The following is a 24,181-nucleotide window of genomic DNA, read 5'->3' as shown; positions in this document are numbered from 1 at the left end:
TCAACATAATACTCAACAGTGAAAAGCTGAAAGCCTTCCTGCTAAACTCTGAAAAAAGACAAGAATGCCCACTCTTGCCACTTCTCTTCAGCATTGTACTGGCCTAGCCACAGCAACCAGACAAGAAAAAGAAATAAAACATATTCAAATTGGTAGGGAAGAGGTAAAACTGTCACTATATGCAGATGACATGATACTATATTTAGAAAACCCTAAATACTCTGCACAAAGACTATTAGAACTGATAAACAAATTCAGCAAAGAAGCAGGATACAAGATTAATATACAGAAATTGGTTCCATTTCTTTACACTAACAGTGAAATATCAGAAAATAAATGTAAACAATCCCTTTTAAAATCGCATCCAAAAAAAATAAAATATTTAGGGATAAACTTCACCAAGGACGTAAAAGATTTATATGTTGAGAACTACAAAACATTAATAAAGTACACTGAAGATGACTCAAAGAAATGGAAAGATATGCCATGCTCTTGGATTGAAAGAATATTATAAAATGCCCATGCTACCCAAAACAATCAACACATTTAATGTGATCCTTATCAAATTATCCATGACATTTTTCACAGAACTAGAACAAATAATCCTAAAGTTTATACAGAACCATAAAAGACCCAGACTTTCCAAAGCAATCTTTAGGAAAAAAAACAAAGTAGGAGGCATAACCCTCCCAGACTTCAGACAATAATACAAAGCTCCAGTAATCAAAACAGCGTCGTAATGGCAGAAAAACAGACATATGGGTCAATGGAATGGAACAGAAAGCCCAGAAATAAACCCACACACCTATGAACAATCTTCAACAAAGGAAGCAAGAATATACAGTGGGAAAAAGACAGTCTCAAAAAAAAAAAAAAAAAAAAAAAAAAAGACAGTCTCTTCAGCAAATGGTGTTGGGAAAGTTGGACAGCCACATGTAAATCAATGAAATTAGAACACTCCCTCACACCACACACAAAAATAACCTCAAAATAGTTTAAAGACCTAAATGTAAGACATGACACCATAAAACTCCTAGAAGAGAACATATGCAAAACATCTTCTGACATAAATTGTAGCAATCTGTTCTTAGGCCAGTCTCCCAAGGCAATAGAAGTGAAAACAAAAATAAACAAATGGGATGTAATCAAACTTATAAGATTTTGCACAGCAAAGGAAATCATAAACAAAATGAAAAGACAACCTATGGACAGGGAGAAAATATTTGCAAATGATGTAACTGACAAGGGATTAATTTCCAAAATATACAAACAGCTCATACAACTCAATAACAAAAAAAAACCAACCCAGTCAAAAACTGGGCACAAACCCTAAAATAGACATTTCTCCAAAGAAGACACACAGATGGCAATAGGCACTTGAAAAGATGCTCAACATCGCTAATTCTTAGAGAAATGCAAATCAAAACCACAATAAGGTATCACCTCACATAGGTCAGAATGGCCATCATTAAAAAGTCTACAAATAATAAATGTTGGAGAGGGTATGGAGAAAAGGGCACCCTCCTACACTGTTGGTGGGAATGTACATTGGTGTAACCACTATGGAATACAGTATGGAGGTTCCTTAAAAAACTAGAGTTATCATATGATACAGCAATCCCACTCCTGGACATATACCTAGACAAAACTATAATTCAAAAAGATACATGAACCCCTATGTTCACAGCAGCACTGTTTACAATAACCAAGACATGCAAACAACCTAAATGTCCATCAACAGTTGAATGGATAAAGATGATGTGGTGTATATATATGTGTGTGTGTGCACACACACATACACAAACACACACACACACTGGAATATTAGCCATAAAAAAAGAATGAAATAAGGCCATTTGCAGCAACATGAATGGACCTAGACATTGTCATACTAAGAGAAGTCAGAAAGAGAAAAACAAGTACCATATGATATTACTTATATGTGGAATCTAAAATACAATACAAATGAACATATCTACGATACAAAAACAGACTCGCAGACACAGAGAACAGACCTAATGGTTGCCAAGGAGGAAGGGGGTCAATGGTGGGAGGATGGATTGGGATTTGGGGATTAGCAGATGCAAATTACTATCTATAGGATGGATAAACAACAAGGCCCTACTGTACTGCACAGGGAACTATATTCAATATCTTGGGAAAATCCATAATGGTAAAGAATATGGAAAAGAAATATATATGTATAACTGAATCATTTTGCTGTACAGCAGAAATTAACACAACATTGTAACTCAACTATACTTCAGTAAAATTTAAAATAAAATAAAATGGTGATAATAATAGCATATACTGGATTTTGAGGAGAAATGAAGGTCCAAAAAGTTTAAATAGGTTTAAACTTTAAAAGGTTAAATAGTTTAAATAGATGTCCAGGCGAGTAACAAATGGGGGCAAAATCTTAGGTAGAAACAAGAGGGCCCCTCTTTCATTGCTTACTTATTAATGCCCATTTCTGAACCCAGTTAAGGGAGAAAGCTTGAGATGGAGAGAGATGTCAGCAATTTCTGATGTTACTTTTCTTTTTTTCTTCTTCCCAGGAAGGTGAGAGCTCCTAAAATAGTCCATGCTGAGCTCTTATTCGGGTTTCACATTAGATGAGAGTTGAGAAATGTTTCTAACTAATGAACGAAACATTACTCTTACAATTCTATGGGCTTATTTTTTCCCCTACTGATTAGATCCTTTTTACTCGAAGAAAATCAATTCAAAGAGTCAGAACTGAGTAAACTGTTAACCATATATTTTCCAAACAAAAATTAGGAGTTAGTTGGAGTGTGGGTCTGTGTAGGCAGCCAAAGAGGTTCATTGTTATTTGAGACAGCATGCAAAAAATGAGACAACTTACACTGCAGTTAGTTTTCTTCAATTTAAAATTTAAATCTGTATTTCAATGTAATTTTGCTTTGAAATAATAATATATACTCTTCAAGAAGCATTTAAAAATACAGAAAAGTAAATTTTAATTAAAAAATAAAATTAACCAAGCTGTAACATTTGTAACTTGGCATAATGAAAAGGCTTATAACATGAAAAAAATAAATAAATAAAATAAAATTAAGCAAAACATTAAAACTAAGACACACTGTCATTAATATTAGATGAAAATCTTTCCTGAACTCTTCCTGTTCCTCTCTCTCTCTTAATGACTAAGTATATAGATTTAGTGCAATGGAAATGATATCATAAAAACAGGAACATGCTACTTTTGAAATGAGAATTTGCTGAATAAAAGGTCCATATGCAAAAAGAAGAAGAAATCAGGGACTTCCCTGGTGGTGCAGTGGTTGAGAATCTGCCTGCCAACGCAGGGAACATGGTTCGATTCCCGATCCAGGAAGATCCCACATGCCATGGAGCAACTAAGCCCGTGTGTCACAACTACTGAGCCTGTGCTCTAGAGCCCACGAGCCACAACTACTGAGCCCGTGAGCCACAACTACTGAAGCCCGTACACCTAGAGCCCGTGCTCCGCAACAAGAGAAGCCACCTCAATGAGAAGCCCACACACCGCAATGAAGAGTAGCCCCCACTTGCCACAACTAGAGAAAGCCTGTGCACAGCAACAAAGACCCAATGCAGCCAAAAATAAATAAATAAATAAATTTATAAAAAAAGAAGAAATTATAACGTAAATGTGTGTAATAAATAGAAGATGAAACATTTAAAAGATATTTCCCAGAAAATCAAAAATAACAAATGTATAAGGAAAAACTCTAATAAAAAGTGTGTATCATATCTATTCTGAATATTACAAAACTTTCATGAAATATTTTGTTTTAATCTCTAAATAAATGGAAGTATATACCCATTCATCAATTAAACAGTTCAATATTATAAACAGGTACATTCACTCTAAATTGTTTTGTAGATTCAATATAATCTTACTCAAATAGGTAGGTTTTTTTTTGAGAATAACAATTTGATTTTCGAATTTATATGAAAATGTAATAGGAATAAAGAGCAGACAATATAATCTTGAAGAAAAACAAAGATGAAGGACTTACACTACCAGACAACAAGACTTATTCTCAAGCAATAATAATAAAGAAAATATATTGTTGCAAAGACAGACAAAGAGACCACTAGGATGGAATTCAGAGTCTAGAAACAGACTCATACATATATGATCATTTGATTAACAACAAAAGACACTGCAAAATTATGAAAGAGAACATCCTTTCATATACCCATGGGATATACACGTTGGAGAAAATGAATACTGACTCATCTTAATTTGAATTGATATTTATAAAAACAATTCGAAAAATCTTTTGAAGGGAAATATGTCTTCATGAACTTAGTGTAGGCAAATATTATTTAAACTGGCAAAAAAAAGCACTAAGTCTAAATAAAAATATGGTGAACCATGCAATATTAAAATTAAGAATGTCAATTCATCAAAATATACCATTAGTAGAGTAAAAGGTAAACCACCAACCAGGAGAAAATGTTTCCAATACATATATCCAACAAGTGGCTCATATTAGAACTATGTGGTGTCTAAGTTTTAAGATTAAATAGAGAGGTCAGCTAGAAAGAATATACTCACTGCTGGAAGAATTAGGCTCCCTCTGCTTTCTCTCCTTTTTTAAAATTCACATGAGCAGTAATATATCTTAAGCACACAGAAAGAATAGCTTAGTGGTTCATTTATTCTCCCATTTTGGTACGGAACTTTGGAGTTTAACTTTCCATCAGAGATGACTAAATCTAATTTTTAAATTCATTTCTTTCAACCTTTATTTCATGGTGTCTCTCTTCATTCTTCCCCTCACCTACCCAACCTATCAGAAGAGGAAAACAATAAAACTGCCCTTTTCCAAATCTTCAAATAGTCTTATCTGTGAAAAATTTGCAGAATTTTGTAATCTCATTATTTCTGCATCTGAGGTTAAATTTCAGGTTAGGAGTTAAGCTTTGACATACCAGACACCTTTTTCTTTCCTTATTTTCAAATTTTGCAATGTACTTTACAACCTGGTCCCTATGTATTTTTTTGGATGCTGATGGAAAATTTTGACACACTTTTCATTTTTGTGGTTCATTTGTTTAAATCTAGAAGAAGTCAATTCTATGACCTGATTTCACTCTGCCACTGTGCTTTGGTTATCAACTGCTGGATAGCAAATACTCCAAAACTGAGTGACTTAAAACAATAACAACAATTTGTTATTTTCACAATTTGGGGGATTGACCAATTAATTCTGCTTCACATGGGGTCAGCTGGAGTACTGGTGTGGCTAGAAGCTTCAAAATAACCTCATTCACAAAGCTGCAGTTGGTACCACCTGATATCATGGAGCTCAGCCACAACCATCACCTGGGAGCACCTCTTCTATTCAGCTTCTCTGCCATAAATAATATTAATTCAATTTTAACATATTTTTTTCTGGCTGGAGAGAATTTCCTGAACCCTGAGCTTTTCATCTACACTCTTCTTGAAAAATGGGAAATTCTTTTAGTTTACTTCTCCCTTCCTTAATCTTAGTGACAGCTAGAAGAACCACATGGCAGACAAAGAAGACTTCAGAATAAGAAATATTACCAGGGATAAACAGGAACATTACATAATGATAAAGGAGGCAATTATAGATGTGTGTTCACCTAATAACAATCCTAGATATGTGTTCATCTAAAATCAGATTATCAAAATATATTAAACAAAAATAAATAAGACTCTAAGAAAGAATTTTAAAAACTAACAAATATAATTGGAGATGTCAACACTTCTCTGTCATTGATAGAACAAGTGGATGGAAAATCATTAAGAGTATAGAAGACCTGAACAACACAACCAGACAAATTGTTGTAATTGATATGCATAGAGCACTTCACCAAACAACAGCAGATTACATAATTTTTTTCAATTGCACATAAACATTTACCAAGATGGACTATATCATGAGACATAAAACTAATTTTAAAAACTTCACAGAATAGAAATCACACAACGTATGTTCTCTAGAAGAAATTAAATTAGAAGTCTACAACTGAAAAATATCTCAAAAATCCCCAATTATTTGAAAGTTAACACATGGTTTCTAAAAAATCCATGAGTTATAGAGAAATATTCAAGCAGTTTTTAACAGAATGATATATGAACACAATCTATCAAAATTTGTTGGTTGCATCTAAAGTAGTTCTTAGAGGGAAGTGCATAGCATTTAATGGTGTAAGTAAAGAAATGTATTAATCGGTAATCTAAGTTTTCCATTTAAAGAAACAGGAAACAGAAAAGTAAATACAATCTAAAGCAAGTAGAAGGAAGGAAATAACAAAGGTAAGGGCAGAAATCAGTGAAATTGAAAGAAGGAAAACCACAGATAAAAATCAGTGAAACAAAAAGCCATTTATTTTAAAATGGTTGCCAAAAAGGGGGGCTGGGGCAGGAAGGGAGTAAAAATAACCAGTATCAGAAATAGTGGAGGAAACTCACAGATACTAGTTGGATAATAATATGATGAATGCACTCCATGCACATGAATTGAAGTGCTTAGATGAAATAGACAATGTATTGAAAGTCACAAATTATTAAACTCACTCAAGAAAAAATAAATAATGTGAACAGTTCTATCTAGTTAAAATTTTTTTCAGTAAAGACCCTTCCAGGGCCAGATGGATCAAAGATAAATTCTACTAAATATTTAATGAAGATTTAATCCAAATCTACACACTCTCTTCCACAAAACAGAAGAGGACAGACCACTTTCTAACTCATTTTATGAGGCCAGCATTACCCAGACATCATAGTCAAAGATAAGAAAAAAATCAATACACAGAAATTTTCCATAAAATATTAGCAAATCAAATTTAGCAATATGTATTTCTGGATAAAACAAAATCAAAACAAAAACTCTCTGCCGGGCTTCCCTGGTGGCGCAGTGGTTGAGAGTCCGCCTGCCGATGCAGGGGACACGGGTTCGTGCCCCGGTCTGGGAGGATCCCACATGCCGCGGAGCGGCTGGGCCCGTGAGCCATGGCCGCTGAGCTTGTGCGTCCGGACCCTGTGCTCCACAACGGGAGAGGCCACAACAGTGAGAGGCCCGCGCACAGCAAAAAAAAAATGTAAAAAAAAAAAAAAAAAAAAAACTCTCTGCCAACTAGATATGGAATGGAATTTCCTTAACCAGATAAAGGGTATCTGTGAAAAATCTGGATCCACCATTATACTTAGTTACGAGAAACCTAATGTTTTCCCCCTAAAAACAGAAAGAAAACAGGGGTTTCGGCTCTCAACACTTCTACTCAATATTGTATGGGGGTTCTAGTCAGTACAATAAGGCAAGAAACAGCCAAAAAAAGGGAAAGAAAAGAAAAAGCATCCAGATAGGAAAGTAATTAATAAAATTGTCTTTATTTGCAGACTACGTGATCATCTATATAGGAAGTATGATGGAATCTACAAAGCAACCTATTAGAACTAGTAAGTTTAGCAAGGGTGGAGGGTGTAAGAACAAAATACAAAATAAATTCTATTCCTAATATACTAAGAGGAAATAATCAGCAATTTAAATGAAAAATAATGCCATTTCTAACAGTATCAAAAATATGAACTATTAGGAAATATGTGATGAAAGTTGTGCATGTCCTGTACATTGAAAAAATAATTTGCTGAGATAAATATAAAAGTCCCAGAAAAGTCAAAACAACATTGAAAAAAGCAAAGTTTGAAAGCTAACTGGTTTTAAGAATTATTATAAAGTTACAGTAATCAAGACAGTGTGGTATTAGAGTCAGAATAGACAAATAGATAAAAGGAAAAGAATAGAGAATCCAGAAATAGAGCCATACACTTATAGATAACTAATTTTTACAAAGATGTAAAGACAATTCAGTGGAGAATGATAATCTTCAACAATGGTGCTAGAATGATTGGATGTATTTAAGCAAAAACAATGAACTTCAATCCACAGCTTACATCACATACAAACGCTAATTCAAAATGGATCCTAGAAGTAAAATATAAAACTATAAAAAGTTTAGAAGAAAATATTTTGTGACCTTAGGTTGGCCAAAAGTCTAAGATACGACACCAAAAGCATTATCTATAAAATAACTATTTGTAACATAGACTTCATCAAAATTAAAATCTTCTTTTTAAAAACACTTAAGGAAGAAAGATGAGACAAACTAGAGAAAGCATCAATCTTTACAAAGCATATATCTGATGAAAGAATGGAATTTAGCTCATATAAAACTCTCAAAACTTAATAAAAAGAAAACTAACAACCAAATATAAATGTGCAGAAGATCTGAATGGACATGTCAAAGCATATATATGGACGGTAAATAAGCCAACCAAAAATGTATATTTGGAAATCAAAGGGATGGATCTAAAACATTATGATATGTGAAAGAAGCCAGACACAAAAAGAGTACATCCCGTATGATTCCATTTATGTCAGTTCTTTTAAAAAATAATAGGGGAATTCCCTGGTGGTCCAGTGGTTAAGACCACTTTCCAACGCAGGGGGTGCAGGTTTGATCCCTGGTCAGGGAGCTAAGATCCCACATGCCTCCTACAATTGTTTCTTTCTTACTGCTCCCCAACTCATAAAACGGCAACTCCAGTTTTTCCAGTTGCTAAGCCAAATCCTTGACTATACTCTTTTTCTCACACCCAGCATGTGACCCATCAGCAAATTCTTTTGGCTCTATCTTCAAAATATGCCCTAAAGCTAACCACTCTTCATCACGTCCATTGCTAATCCTCAGTGCAGCCACTGTCTTGTTTCACTTGAACTATTACAATCTTCTAATTACCATCCTTGCTTCCTCTTTCAGTACGCATTCAACATTATACATCAACACAACACATTCAGCCAGAATAATTCTACACAAAATTTTTATCATGCCACTTCCTTCATCATAAATCTCTAACAACCAGGTTAGTTCTTTGATGAAGGCCCCATACTCCTACCTGGGAGCAATTCTCTGCTTTTTATTTTGTCCTCTGGTCCCTTGGTTATTCCCTCTGAATCACCTCTCCTCCCCTGGAGAACCCCCCCATAAAAAAATGGCTTATGTTTACAGCTAAGTAATTTTCTTAACCTACTTTCTGCCCATAAATATTTTGTATCACATTTCACAAAACATGGCTTCTTCATTTTTTAATGTCTGTCCCTTTCAGCCTAGGCTTGCTTAGTTTCTTCAAAAATGTTTTGGGTTCTGCAGGTACCATTTTGCATTACACTTTACTGGACAAAAGGCACATTTCAAATCTATTCGAGAGAAGTCCTTCTCAACCTCTGGTCCCTGTATGGTTACTGTCAGACAATGCCAAGTAGGTGCTCTATTGTTTCACAGAGAGTTGATGAGATATATCCTTAGGGTCCTTAGAAGGTCCTGACTAACTAGTACAAGGGGCTTATGAAGGATCATCTGAAAACTATCTGAGGTTTAAGAGGGTTTGATAGTTTCATACTTGTATACACCTTGAGATGTTTTACTGGAAGCAACCAGGCTTTTATTTTTGTCCCGAGTCTCTTTCTGAGAGAGACTAGGGATGAGAGACAATTGTTTAAAATCCAGAAAGCCGTAGGTTTTTATATCCCCTCTAGATTCTGCTTGAAAACTGAACAATTCCTTCTTTAGCTCAGCTCTCTTTTTTCTGTGCCTCTTGATGAAATCAGTTGATATTTTCAACATTTAACCTAGAAATCTCCTTAGCAAGATTTATCAGTTTATTAGATGACATTTTTCCTATCTTCCATGTTTGTTAAACTTTTCATCACTAAATTTTTAAAAAAGCCCCCTTTCCTCCAGCTTCTTGTAACATTTTTGTCATTTTTATTTAAGCCCTCTCCAATGGCCTCCTTGAGGCTCATCAGCCTTCTGCTAATAGCTTCTTCTAGGCCCTTCTAGCTTCTGCCTACCACTCAGTCCCAAAGCCAGTGCCATATGTTTAGATGTTTGTTATATGTATTTGTTATATCCACACACAACTTCCAGATACCAAATTTGGTTATACTTATTAGTGCTACATTATAAACCAACTTTAAATCAGTGGTATAAAATAACAACCATTTGATAGTATTCATGGATTCTATCAGGGCAGGGAACAGACAACAGGCAATATAATTTCTCTCTGGTCCATAACATGGAACTTCAGTTCTAGAAGATTCAAATGGTTGAGATGACTTGAATGACTGGGAAGTAAAATCATCTGGAGGTTCTGACATCTGGCCAGGCTGAGTTCAGCTGGGACTTTTGACAGGAACATTTATGTGGGACACTGTCAGGTAACTTGGGCTTCTTACAGCATGATGGCTGCATTCTAAAAAGGTACACACCAAGAAGGTGATCCTGTTCAAGCTCCCCCATTACATACTGAGTATGAGGAGACGATGGGGGCTGACAACATGCCTTATAATGTATAGGTCTCCATAAAGAGCTGCTTTCAGTAATCCTAAACTTTTTGCTGGTTGCAGCGACTGGGTAACACTTTATACTGTCTCCTTTGAGGAGTGGAGTGGGTATGTCCTAAGTGTGGGGAAAAGGGTGTACAAAGTTATCTAGTAGTCACAGGGGATAATTGTCTACAAAATTCATACTCCACTGTTAGAATATACAATCATTGCTGGGAAGTGGAAGCCCAACAAGGGAATTGATTTTTCTACCCCAAATTGCATATAACTGTGATCATGTGACTAGTTCTCAGCAATGATGAGTGTGTTGTGTTTTACTTTTAAGCCAAGTTGGTAAAAAATCATGTGTGACTCCTTCGCAATAATATTCTTCTTCCCATCACCTTGATGCAAATGAGCATGGCAAATTCGAGCCATGTGTTGAAGTCAGAAATGAAAGAGGACTAGGTCTCTTCATCACAGCTTGGAGAGAAGCTGCCTGTAAATCAGGGATAGTCATCTGGACTTGACACAATTGAAAAAACAGACCTCCTCTGTGTAAGTTATTATGCATTGGGGTAATTTGTTATATTAACTGAGATTATCCTACATAAAACAATTTGTAGGGAATTCCCTGGCGGTCCAGTGGTTAGGACTCCGAGCTTCTACTGCAGGGGGTATGGGTTTGATCCCTGGTCATGGAACTAAGATCCCACATGCCGCAAAGCACGGCCACAATTTGTAATAAAAGGTATGATGTGAAATTTACCTGCATCAAGAGTATGGAGATAAGGGAGTTATTGGGTTGTACTATCCGACAGATACAGGATGATTCAGTTTTTCATATACTCAGGCAACAAGACCAAGTCATACATATTGACTTCTATATGTAACATAACTGAATAAAATCTAGCTTTTGTAAATTGAATCATATAAAGCATTGATCCTCCCACCCAACATAGTCAGCTTCTACTATTTTTTCTAGTGTTTAGGAAGGATACTGGCATATGACAAATAAATCTTCACCCTCAAAAGGCTACAGAGTAATAACGAGTAACATCTATAAGTTAGGTATATACTCATAATATACACAATGCTATAAGCCATGAAAGGTAAAATGCTATGTTTTATTACAAGTCAGAAGAGAGAGATTGATTTCTTCTTGGGCAACTGTGGAAAACATTTCAGAACAGTCTTTATTTTAGCTTGTTCAGGCAAGTTGAATCAGATTCTGATAGGCAGGGGTAGCAACAATTGTTTTAGAGAAAATATTAATGAACAGAAGTGAAGGAAGAGAAAATACAGATTACTCAGGAGTCTAGTGGTACGAGCCTCTGATGCTTGGAAAGGAAACAAGGAGATGAAATTGAGACAGACGGTAGGCCAGATCACAGAAGAACCTTGAATCCCAAGCTAAAGCTCTGTAACTTTATTGGCTAAGCTTTGTAAGCAATGAGGAGGCACTCCCAGTTACTGTTTACCTGGAGTAACTTGTCTGGACCAGAGCTAATAGACATGGGAGAGAATCTGTGTAGCAGAAATAATGGTATTGTTGAACTTAGAAATAAAAATTCTTGCAGAAGCTTTTCTCTAGTTTAGGGCAAACCTAATAATGCCTTGTTCGAACTAAATCACTTGACCTGTGAAATACTGCTTCCTTGTGATTTTAAAAGACTTTGGCAAACTTTCCCCCCATATGGTAGAATGTATTAGCAAACATTTAAGAGGGCTTCCTCTGATGGTTATAATTAAGCTTCAAAGGGAACAGGCAAAGTCAGACATTGAGTTGGGCTGAAACTATTTCCATTTTCCTATTGTTACCAATATGCAATCTACCCTAGCTTGCTTTCCATCGTATTTTCCAGAGGGTGAATAAAGGTTCCGATTTGGTGGCAGGGAAAATCAGTATGCCAGCAAGAATTTTTAATGCTATATGATTCAGAGCTAGTTGAATCACCTTGGGCCACTGTACACTCTGTAAACAGCACGACACTCTGAACTTTTGGGTCCTGGCCTATTTTTCAATCTCCTTTTCAGCTATCTTTACCCAGGTATCCTATGCTTCAGCCTACTGAACTATTTGGTATTCATATAGTCAGTAGTCTTCACACATTCATGTCTATTCTCGTAGATTTCAGCTTGATTTTATCTACACCTGTGTGCCCTCCTCATCTACTTCATCATCCAGTCTTATTTTGCTACAGAACTCTTATTTTCCTTTAAGATTCACAGTTGTGCAAGTATATGTTTTTATTGAGAACTTCTATGATGATACTATCATTAGAAAAGATGTATAAGATGATACTATCTTAGAAAAATTAATTGGATCTTTATGCACTCACAGCACCTTGAAAAATATATTTTCTAGAATGTTATTACATTATAGTTGAATTGTATTGTCTATATCTGACTTGCTAAATTGTGAGCTCCCTGAGTACAAGAATAACACAATGTTATAAGTGCTAAAATTCAAAACGTGCAAATTGCTATGAGAAGCTAGAAGAAGCAAAGCCAAATAATCCTATAGAAACCATTCAAAAGCCTCAACACTCCAAAGCATGGTATAGAAATTAGGAGGCAGTTAAGCTAAGGTAACCAAAGATTAGTGAGTAAAAAAAGTATAAATAGGGCTTCCCTGGTGGCGCAGTGGTTGGGAGTCTGCCATGCCGATGCAGGGGACACAGGTTCGTGCCCCGGTCCGGGAAGATCCCACATGCCGTGGAGCGGCTAGGCCCGTGAGCCATGGCTGCTGAGCCTGCACGTCCGGAGCCTGTGCTCTGCAACGGGAGAGGCCACGGCAGTGAGAGGCCCGCGTACAGAAAAAAAAAAAAAAAAAAAAAATATATATATATATAATAAATATGAAAACAGTTTGCATTTTTTCATTCAAAAAATATCAGTAGGAAAATTTAGAAGAAAGTAAGATAAACCCCTGTCTTGGCCCTCAGGATCATTATAATCTCATAATCTCACATTGTAGATAAAGCTACCAAACAAGAATTAATCAGTAAATAATGTAACATAGCAGTTCAGTACCAACCTGAATTGGTACTGAATATATATGTGTCTACTATATACCTTAGATATACCAGTCTAGTTACCATGTCAAAGAAGACAACAAAATTACTCTGACCTATTTTTCTTGACACCTAAGGATAATGGCATCCTTCCACAGTGTCCCCTAAACCTATACTATAATAATCTCTTTTTCTCTCTTACCCAAATTAATGCCAAGCTGTAAGACTTAAATTTAAAAAATAAGAGATTTGAGGAGGCTTAATATAAAAACACATATACAAAATGCAACCTTAAAAATGAATTCAAGTAGAAGTATACAAAAACAATAAAGAAAGAAAGTCAAGAAGAGAGAAATCTCTGATGGATTTTCTTAAGACAATATTAAGAGTTATAACATCATAAATTGATACAGCCACTATGGAGAACAGTATGGAGGTTCCTTTAAAAACTAAATCTAGAATTATCATATGAGCCAGCAATCCCACTACTGGGCATATACCCAGAGGAAAACCATAATTCAAAAAGAGTCATGTACCAAAATGTTCATTGCAGCTCTATTTACAATAGCCTGGAGGTGGAAACAACCTAAGCGCCCATCATCGGATGAATGGTTAAAGAAGATGTGGCACATATACACAATGGAATATTACTCAGCCTTAAAAAGAAATGAAATTGGGTCATTTGTAGAGATGTGGATGGACCTATAGACTGTCATAACAGAGTGAAGTCAGAAGAGAAAAACATATTGTATATTAACACATATATGTGGAATCTAGAAAAATGATACAGATGAACTGGTTTGCAAGGCAGAAATAGAGGCACAGATGTCGAGAACAAACGTATGGACACCAAGGGGGGAAAGCGGCAGGGGGGTGGGTGGGGTGGGTGGTGGTGGGATGAATTGGGATTGACAACTGGGAGACTGGGATTGACACGTATACACTAATATGTATAAAACAGATAACTAATAAGAACCTGCTGTATGACAAATAAAATAAAATTCAAAAAAAAGAGTTATAACATCAGTTAACTTCCAAAAGTTTTATATAGAAAACTATACTTTATGACTTAGATTGAGTTCCACTGTGGCTAAAGTAATATAAATAAGTGTAGATAGCTTTGATCATAGTGAAATAGGATACGAAGGGAGTGTGGATTATGGGGAAGAGGTGATCAGTGGTGCAGGTTACATGAATTAAAAGAGAGGGAGAGAGAGCTGCCACTCAACAACGTGCAAATTGCAAAATCTGACTCCCAATGATGTGATTAACTATGTGCTCCTGAATGAGAGTCAGTGAGTATTAGAACCTATTCCTTCTATCTCATTAGGAAGCAGGGAATGATAGAGGGGTTTATAAGTGAGATTACAGTCCTGTTGAAATGTGGCTACAGGAAATCAAAGAAATCAAAGGAATGGTAGAAAACTAGACATAAGCAAATATCTACATATTTAAAACAAGGAAGAAGACAGATTTTGGAAAATATTAGCTAGAATAATAACTAATGACCTGTGGTGAACACATAGTGCAAGTTATTTTTTAAAAATCATATTTGTTTTTTTGAATAAATGTGGAATTGCTAAATACAAGACAAAAATTTGGATAAAAGATTAATAAGATATAGATTCTGTTCACGAGGAACATCTAGACAAATAGAGGATATGTCTGATGGGCATAATTTTACAAAGTAGAACATTTTCACAAGAAAAGCAAAGACACATGTCATGAGAACTATGAAAAATAAGTATTACTAGTGTCAAACGGCAAGATTCTCAAACTCAAATGCCTTGTAGGGTTAGCAAGTAAAGAATACATTTGAATGTGGCAGTTACCACTAAACTTTAGCCGACTTTTGCCACGGCAATGAAGGGCCCAAATATTAAAAAAAACAAACTTGTGTTTTATTTTCCTGTTAAATATTCAAACTGTAAAAGTCGTGGACTATTTTTTAAAAATTAAAAAACATTGTGTGGGTCAAATAAAATATATCAACAAGCCAGAACTGATCTTCATGGTACTAGTCTAGGATAAATTCCTTAGAGGATTAAGAAATGTTCTGTGAAGAATTCAGTAATTTGGACTTCCCATTGTATTATATATAGAATTTAGATGTGTAGTGATTTAAAAAAAGAAGATCCCAAGCAAAGACAACACCACAAGTTAAGGCCGGGAAATAGGAATGTGATGGAAGTAAATGAGAAACTATGGAGAGCTTATTTTGGAAGAGGTGTAGTCTGTGATGATGTGGAACAGGAAATATGACAATATGAGCATTTAGGGGAAAAGGTGAGGATGATCAGCATTCCACAGAGATTCTTTAAAAGCAGTCATGCCAAATATACTTTACTGTATTTCATAAGGGTGAGAGCTTGGTAGCATGCCGGAAAAAATATGAACATTGATTTCAGTAGAGTAACCTTGGAGGTAAGTTGGTAAAACATCTTCGAGCCTTTTTTGTTCAACATTTTTCAATGATATTGATGATGATCAAGAAGACGTTTACTAGATTTATAGCTGATACAAAGTTGGGAGCGATCACTAATGTGATGACATACTCAAGTCTAAACAATTTTGAGAGACTAAATGCAAAATTCCAACAAAACAGTCAAGGTGTTTTTGAGCCAAGAAAGTCAAAGAAATAAGATGCATGAAAATAACCCAGAAAGCCATCTTTAAGAATGGTAAGACTCAGAAAGTTTAATTAACATCCCTTAAATCACATAATTTGTGGCAGAAGTGGAATGCACATTCCAGGTCTATCTAGAATCAAAGTCTATGGTCTTTCTTAGTCATCAAAGAACCACCAACTATATAAAAGTACTATGTCTATTTCTTAGAACTTTAGATTGTACTTTGTATTGAGTGGAAGATTGAAGTAAATGTTCTTTAAGGTCACAATAAATTAAAAACTCTATGTTTTATTATTTTCTGATCAAATATTAATGAAGTTTGGACCTAATATGCTGAGTAGATTTTTATATAAGCTATATAAAATTTTTATATAAGCTAATGCTTATAACTTATTTTAATTGTTCTTTTTTTCATTTCATAGTAGCAGCAGAAAATACTTGTTTCAACAAAGATATTTCAATCTCAGTCATTTAACAAATATTTTCTGAGTGCCTATTAATTGCTAAGAACATTTAAAAGTCCTGTGGATACCACAAAATTTCTCCCATTAAGGACCCACATTTTACCAAATGGGCATGTCTCTGGTTCCCTTTCTCATTGGCTCTCCTCACTTCTTCTTCTCCCCAAAGATAGCATCTAAACCCAGAAAAAAGCTTCATGACACTTGCAGAACAGTGTCTCATCTGCACTGGCCTCTGGTGAGGTGTTTCTTACCAGTTGGTTCCTGGATATTGACTTCAATCTCCCCATGAATTGCTGCAAAATGTCACACGGCTCCCACGGTCTCTGTGTTCCCTGCTTGTTTCTCCACCCCCTCCAACTCCTTTTTTATCTATCTGATTTTAAGGACTCTTGGGGAAAGAAAACTTTATATTAACAAATAAAATGTCAAAAAATACAAGCACAAATATGTGTATGTCCCTGGACACAGACCTAAGCGTTTTCAAAACAATGAAGCTGCACCTCAATAGATGAAGTGATATTACAGAATAAGCAGCAAAAGTTATAGAATCAAAATCACCCTTAAAATTCTTTAAATGTGTACAGATGACTTTGTGTGTATTACTCTGAATGGTAATACCTGTGGGTAAAGGTATCACCTTATGTAACAGAAAATGTAATTTTACAGAGTTTTTGCTTTTAATTACATAAAAGAAAATGTGCATAGCTAATTTTTGGAAGTCAACTGAATGTATGTTGGGACTGCATTCTACTACGTCTATATAAAAGCCATGACTTTTACTGCCTTCTCCCATACCTCCTTTTATTTATTTTGTGTGTGTGTACATGATTCAACTCATTGAAACTTACCCTTAAATTATTTCCTATATTCCTTTCAGAGTATTACAGAAAACAAAATTCAAACTTCTCCCATCTATTTACTTGTAGCCAAAAGACTAGAAATACACAGCTTCTTTAGCATTTAGTTTCTCTGTAAACTATTATCTCAGCTTCTTAGTAAAGGAGCTAATTTAGTGATTCCCATAGCATGTTGCTTACCTTTCCCTTTAAGTTGTATGAAAAGAAAATAAATCTTTCACATGGGCTCAAAAACCTAACAAAAATTATTGTTCAAGATACTGGACATATCCTAAAATATTTATATATACCACTGATACAATATTCCCTCCCCAACACCTGCCCAGAGTCAAAATTTAATTTGTGCTTTCGTGCTCCCAAGCTTTGTTGTGGTGAACAGGGTAAATGATGAAGAAACAAAACTGAAAACGTTCAGAAAAAGAGGGTAGATTCATTCTTCCTAAGAATCATTCTACCAAAGCACCTACTGAAGGAAAGCTCTTGAAGGATGGGGGAGGTAGGGAAGGACAGAGTGGAAGGTGAGGAGACAGTAACATTTAGGTAAACAGAGATCCTGAGAGTTTAGAGCAAGGTACAGAAGCAACTACCATAAATGAAATTTGAGGGAGAGAAGTTTAAGCAGATATCTTAGGAAGGACACCATGGATTTTTATGATGGAATATCACTGACCACCACTGTTTTTCATTCTGTGTTAACTCTTTTGAACTGTCTTCATTTTGAAACACAAGGTTATGCTTAGACTGGCCCTAAATATTCTGATCACAGAGAAGAAGAAAGAAACGGAGAAGGCAAAAGTGCAAGCATTGGGAGTGGAATGGGGAAGAGGAAGGGAGCACCATACCTAAAACCAAGCCTTTGCAATGTTTCAAAGTTTCCAAGCACTGCCTTCAGGGAGGTGGATCTGAGATCTGTTCTCCCATCTTCTTGCTTGGCTGCCTCATGAAGAAACCCCTTCTCTGCTGCAAACCTCAGCAGCTCAGCATTTGGCTTGCTGTGCATTGGGTGAACCAAACCTGGTTTGGTTAACACTTGCCAGGCACATACTTTCCCTTCCCAATCCTATCTATACTCCTCTCTCCTCTATCATTTAAGTTCAAGTCTTTAAAAATTGTCAGGGAGGCAATGAAAAGAAAATAATTCTCACTTTTATCACAGTCACGCTTCAGTTCTGAATAAACAGTAATATCTTATTTGATTATCAAATTCAGTGGAATATAGTCACCATTTTCAAAGACAGAAAATGCATCCTAAATATTGAGATGAATCAAAGTAAAATTCCTAAAAATATGTAACTTCCAAATGGAAAACAAATATCCTGAAATAAAGGGAATAATAGCTGAACTTTCTATATATTTTCTTAAAGTGACTGTTTAAAAAGGAAACCAATTATTTAGATATATAACTTCTAAGTTAGTTATTTATACATTGCATTAATCACTTGTGTTTAAATTGGGCACATTTTTCATAGTCTTCCCATACTCGAAATTGTTATATTTTTCTTCATGATATTTTTAGTAGCAGTTTATGATTTGAGACAGACTTTCTCATAGTTTATCACTATAACCATGGTGGGGGTTTTTGTTGTTGTTCCCTTAAAGAAAGGTTTGGCATCCCACTCTTTGACCTGTCTAGCAATTAAATTGGCCATGACAGTAGGATTCATCTAATTTTGTATGAAAAGTATATTTTCAAGGAGTCAAAACATAAAGAGCTTTATTATGACTACTTTTTTTTACTTTTCAGAAAAAGGAGAAATATTAAATATTCTGCATTTCAAATATTCCTCAGTTCAGTAACTGTTAAAAATATTTTTTACAAATTAAAAAAAGATACATTGACTCCCTTGTTCATTTTGGCTCAAAATTGAAAATCACTGGCATTTGACAACAATATTTTAAAAAATAACAATCAGATTTCTGCCCAGAAAATGATTTTGCTGATACAGTTCTGGTGACAATGTAGACTACCTACCTCTTTCAGGTACACCTTGGATGATGTGGACTCTGAAAATCCAAGTTACATCCAAGATTCCATTCCCCTGTGGTTACTCATCTGGATCACAGACATGTAGACATAGCACCAAGTGGGACTCCATCAATGAGTCAGTCATCCCTTTCATGCAGCAAAACCTTAGAGGGAAGAGCAAGGAGGATGTATTGGCTATTAGGAAAACGTAGACTGCTGGCAGAAAATGACATCCTCTAATAAGATCTAAGGTATGACTCATACAATTGTCCTAATTTTTAAGATTGATGGGAAGCATAAAGCATTCTTTAAGTTGGTGACTGGTTCCAATAAATGCCTATATAGTACTGCACATGGCTTTAGAATGTGAGTTTATAAAGAAGGTGGAGATCCCAGCTCCCTCCATCATGTCTATATATATGTCTGAGTGTGTGGTTTAGAGCTCTGGGGAGTGTCTTGACAGAGAACCTGAGCTGGACAAAGCAGCCTTAATCTGAGTGAGCTAACCAGCACCATGAAAATATCAGGTGTCCTTCTGCTCCTCTCTCTGGCTCTTTTCTGCTTTTATTCAGGTGAGTTGTGTTTTTTTTTCCCTTAAAATTAAAATCCAATACTTATACTAAACGGGAAAAGACAAATGAATTTGTCCACCATATTTCAAAATCCTAACAATTTTTATATAAAAGACCAATTCTGAGAGATCATTATAATGACTGTGATGATGAAAATGGTGATGGCAATAATTACAGAAATAACTTTCATCTGTTGAGCATATACTATATTCTAGGCATGTACCCAGGGCTTTTATGCATTATCTCCAATACACATAGCAAGGTATTCATATCCAAATTCCATATATAAGAAAACTGTGGCACAAACAGTTAAGAAAACTGCAAGGACTTGTAACCAGTAAGCAGAATTTGGAATTTGAATCCGGGTCTTTAGACATCAATGATGTCTGTTCCACAGAAACAGTATGGAGAATGGGTACTTATTTTAAATATTAGCTTGGCTTTCCAAGACAAGGGAAAGCTTTCCAGTCCTCATTATTCTTCTAATTAGGACTCAACTGAAATTGAAACAAGCAGAAAACAGGAAACTCAACTGGAGAATCCTTCAGAAAAAAGTTATTGAACCTTAGAATTCAGAAACATATATGCTATTGGTGAACTAAACAATTCTTCAAGTAGGGGAATATCTTTGGCCACCTAAATGAGCAACAGTCATATATTCTATGAATTCAGATTGTTCAAAGGACAATTGTACTTCAGTTTGATGTTTTTCATCACATCATCATCTGTGTGAATGAACAGGGCCATTGCATCTATTTCTTTCCTTCTTTATTATTCTACTCTATGCTATTGTAGTGGGCAAAATACACACTAGAGTCTCTGGACCCAAAACCTAGGCCCATCTCATCTACCAATGTCCTGTGTCAACTAGAGAAACAGCTCAACTCTCTGAGAGATTCTCTCATTTTTAGAATCCTAGACATGAGACTGAGTCCTGGGACCTTCCAGGTCTGGTGTACCATTTTCTGTGACAAAAGTAGTTGAATTTTGCTGCTATCAGAAATTTAAATGCCCAAACATGTAAAAACAACAATTTTTCAATGAGATCGAGCAGATGAAGAAGTCATTGTTCACGGGAAACTGGTCATATTTTCATAAACAAATACATTCAGAAATATTAAAAAAATGGATAAACGATTTCTGTGATATTATGTAGTAAGTTTGACTACTAAAGCCAAGTAACTCGAGTAAGTGGCTCAGTCAACTGCTGAGATGACATAAAAACAGATTTGACTATATTAAAATCTACTTGCAAAGACTGACTCAGAAATCAACTGACAATCCTCGTATTGCTTCTCTTTAGAAAGGCTAATTCATCTATTTAATTGGACCTGGTTGACCAATACAAACAAATACTATCAATAATACTAAAACAGGGTCCTTGATAGACATGCTGGCATTTGGAAATGCATAGTGCCCAAGAGCCTTAATGTTGAGACCAAGAGAAATGAATTTCAGTCCTGGCATTTCCATTTTATAGCTGTGTGACCTTTCTGAGTCTCATTTTCCTCATCTGTAAAATGGGAATATAAAAGGACTAGTGCTAAATAGGGAAGTAAATGAGAAAATGCATGTAAAGTGCTTAACATAGTGGATGGAACATATTAAGTGTTCAAAAAATGTCTATTAATGTTACTATTACTAAGTTTTAATAACAAGAGTACTAGTTGGACTCAGGCATTGTTATTTAAGCTTGCTTCCACTTTGACATTTCATACATATAAGACGTTGGGCAAAATCTCTCCTCTTCTGATCAAAGATCTGTACAGCTGAGAAATGACTGAATATTGTAACAATGAGTCTTCCCTGGTTATAAAAATCACTTGGAGTGTTTACAGAACTACAGACTTCCAGACCGTATTTGGTCTTATATAATGGAATTTTTCAAGTGGTTGTCCTGGGAATCTGTATTTTTAATAATCAGTCATGCCATTGCATTAAGGTTGGTAATCACTACAGTAGATGAGCATTAACTTTCTTTCAAATTTAAAAGCTTTGTTCTCTCCTTATCCTTATCAAAATTCAGCAGCTCGTACCAGGATTGAAGCTAAGACTTTTATTATTTCAGGATTTTAAACTACCGTGCTTATTAGCCACGACCTAAAATCACACATACAATTATAAAGATGCAAGACTGTATTTATGGACTTCTTCTCTTTCGGGAATTTAGAGAGATGTAGCAGGAAAAATGAGTCACAGCAAAGAAAATTAGTTTGTCCTTGCCAGTCTAAATTTGGGCCAAGTCTTTAAAGCTGAGTATAGAAAGCAGAAGAACAATTTAGGACTCAAAGAACAAATAACAAACCCAATCCCTTTCCTCAACTGCCTGTGACAAAGTCTTTGGGGAGGGACCAAAAGCACTGAAATTTGGAATGGCAGAGTTAGAGGAAACTTTCCAACCCAACTTCTCCAAAGTGATGCCAGAAATGATAAAAATCATTCCCACAGTAAATTAGTGACTGGGCCAAGACAGTAACATGAATTTCCAGATCCTTAGACTATTTGTCTCACCCCACCCCAACCTCCAAGAAATATTACCTCATCACAGTCCATATCCACATATCACTTGCCAAGTCTCTACTGTTCCCTAAGAGGAGAGCACATATAAAAGAAAATAACCAAGCCAGGACTTGTTGAGATGGCCAAGAACCAAGAACAAGCATCATCCTAGGCTTGGGGATTTCCTGATTTTGCAAATCTCACTTTTTGCGTATTCAGAAATTACAGTGTTTGGATTTTATGCTTTTTTTTTCAGGTGTCTTCAGTCAAGGAGTTCAGGTCAGTACCTAATTTTATTTATCCTTCAGACCTGAGTGGTTCTTGGCTGGTACTCCCTGACCAAAGAGGTTGTCTATGGGTAAAAGAGCAAAGAAATGGACAAGCAGGCCAGAGGAAGAAAACAGCAGAAGTACTTAGTTTTCTAACTACAATATCTTTATGAGAATACTGTTTTCAGTTTAAAAGAAACTAAACACCCACTCCCAGATTTTGTTAAAGTAAAATGAATATAAATAAAAATAGAATGAACTTGTGGTAACATTCATGCTCTTTCACTGATTTCACTGTGTGATCTTAGGCAAGTTACTCAGCTTTTCTGAGCTACAATTTCCACAGCTATAGAAAAGGGATATTATTATTTACCTCACAGAATTGGACTTAAATTACATAAATTATGTGGGAGCGTTTGGTAAACTATGCATAGTTACAAAAACTATGAAAGGATTAGTTATTGATCAATAATTAACAGCTTCTGAAAGAGTTAGGACAGAGGTTATTATATTCTTTTTAGAAATAAGGCAACAAAGAGTTGACAGAAATCTTCTTTAGTGCTTTGTACTGAGTATACACAAACTGATCAATCAAACTTAAATACAACTTGGCTTAAAAATTGGAATGGGCACAAATTATCTTTATTGTTTGGCTGATTTTTTCCAAATTAATCCACCAACATTTTTCCAGTTTTCTTGTTCTATCAAAAAGGCAACAGAAACGAGGTATTTGCTCTGCCAATCACATCCCATGTCCATATTGAACATTAATACTTGACTTGGCACTGGTTGTTGTTTGCCTTGCTGTGCCCAAGAAACCTTGGCATCAAAAGTTTCCAGACACTACTGCCAACTAATTGGAGTTGGCAAAGAAGTTGAAAAATATTTTCCAACCCTAATATAACTACTACATTGCATAAGACTTTTTTTTCAAATTTTAGCATCTCAGAAATTGGAATGTATCTTACAATGAAAGACACCTTACAATTAATTGCCTGTGTGTGTGTGTGCATGCACCTGTGTGTGTCTAATGCATGCACACGTGTGTTTGTACTGGTATACATAATTGTACATTTTAAAATTGATTTCTTATGTTTAAATACATATGGTAGCACAGCCTATGTTAAATATCCAAAAAAAGAAACACGAAAAGGACATGAGATCCAGCCAATACATTTTATATCCCATTAGGTAGTAAAATATGATTAAGATCATTACACATAGGTTTTTAAAATATGGAATTTAATCCTGATTTTCTCATTAACACAAAAGTCACTTCCCTTCTTTGGGCTCTCATTTCCCAGATTGTTAATGTTTCCCAGATTTTTAGTGGTTCCTAAAGTTCATTTAAAATAATCTATCTGCTTGCTTTAGGATCTCTGGGGATGCTTACTAAATATTAATATGTAGATCCTCAGGGACCATGCCAGGCTTACTGAATAATAATCCCAGGTGGGAGGTTTTGAATCTGCGTTCTAAGAATCTAGTGCTGGGATGTACTGACTTTGGAGCGCTCAAGTATGTTGGAGACTATATAGAT

General features: G+C 35.4%; 1 protein-coding gene across 1 annotated transcript in view; it reads left to right on the top strand.

Moving 5' to 3' along the window:
* The window catches only part of SPINK6 (serine peptidase inhibitor Kazal type 6), a 38,819-nt gene that overhangs the window by 4,565 nt on the left and 10,073 nt on the right, over nucleotides 1-24,181 (top strand). The window contains exon 3 of the mRNA XM_032626504.1: nucleotides 22,592-22,651. Coding sequence (XP_032482395.1) covers nucleotides 22,592-22,651 — 60 coding nt within the window. The remainder of the gene's footprint in view (nucleotides 1-22,591; nucleotides 22,652-24,181) is intronic.

Source organism: Phocoena sinus, chromosome 3, assembly GCF_008692025.1.
Source record: "Phocoena sinus isolate mPhoSin1 chromosome 3, mPhoSin1.pri, whole genome shotgun sequence".
NCBI classification, from domain to species: domain Eukaryota; kingdom Metazoa; phylum Chordata; class Mammalia; order Artiodactyla; family Phocoenidae; genus Phocoena; species Phocoena sinus.
The sequence above is the reverse complement of the archived record's forward strand: the minus strand, read 5'-3'. Positions and strand labels throughout refer to the sequence as shown.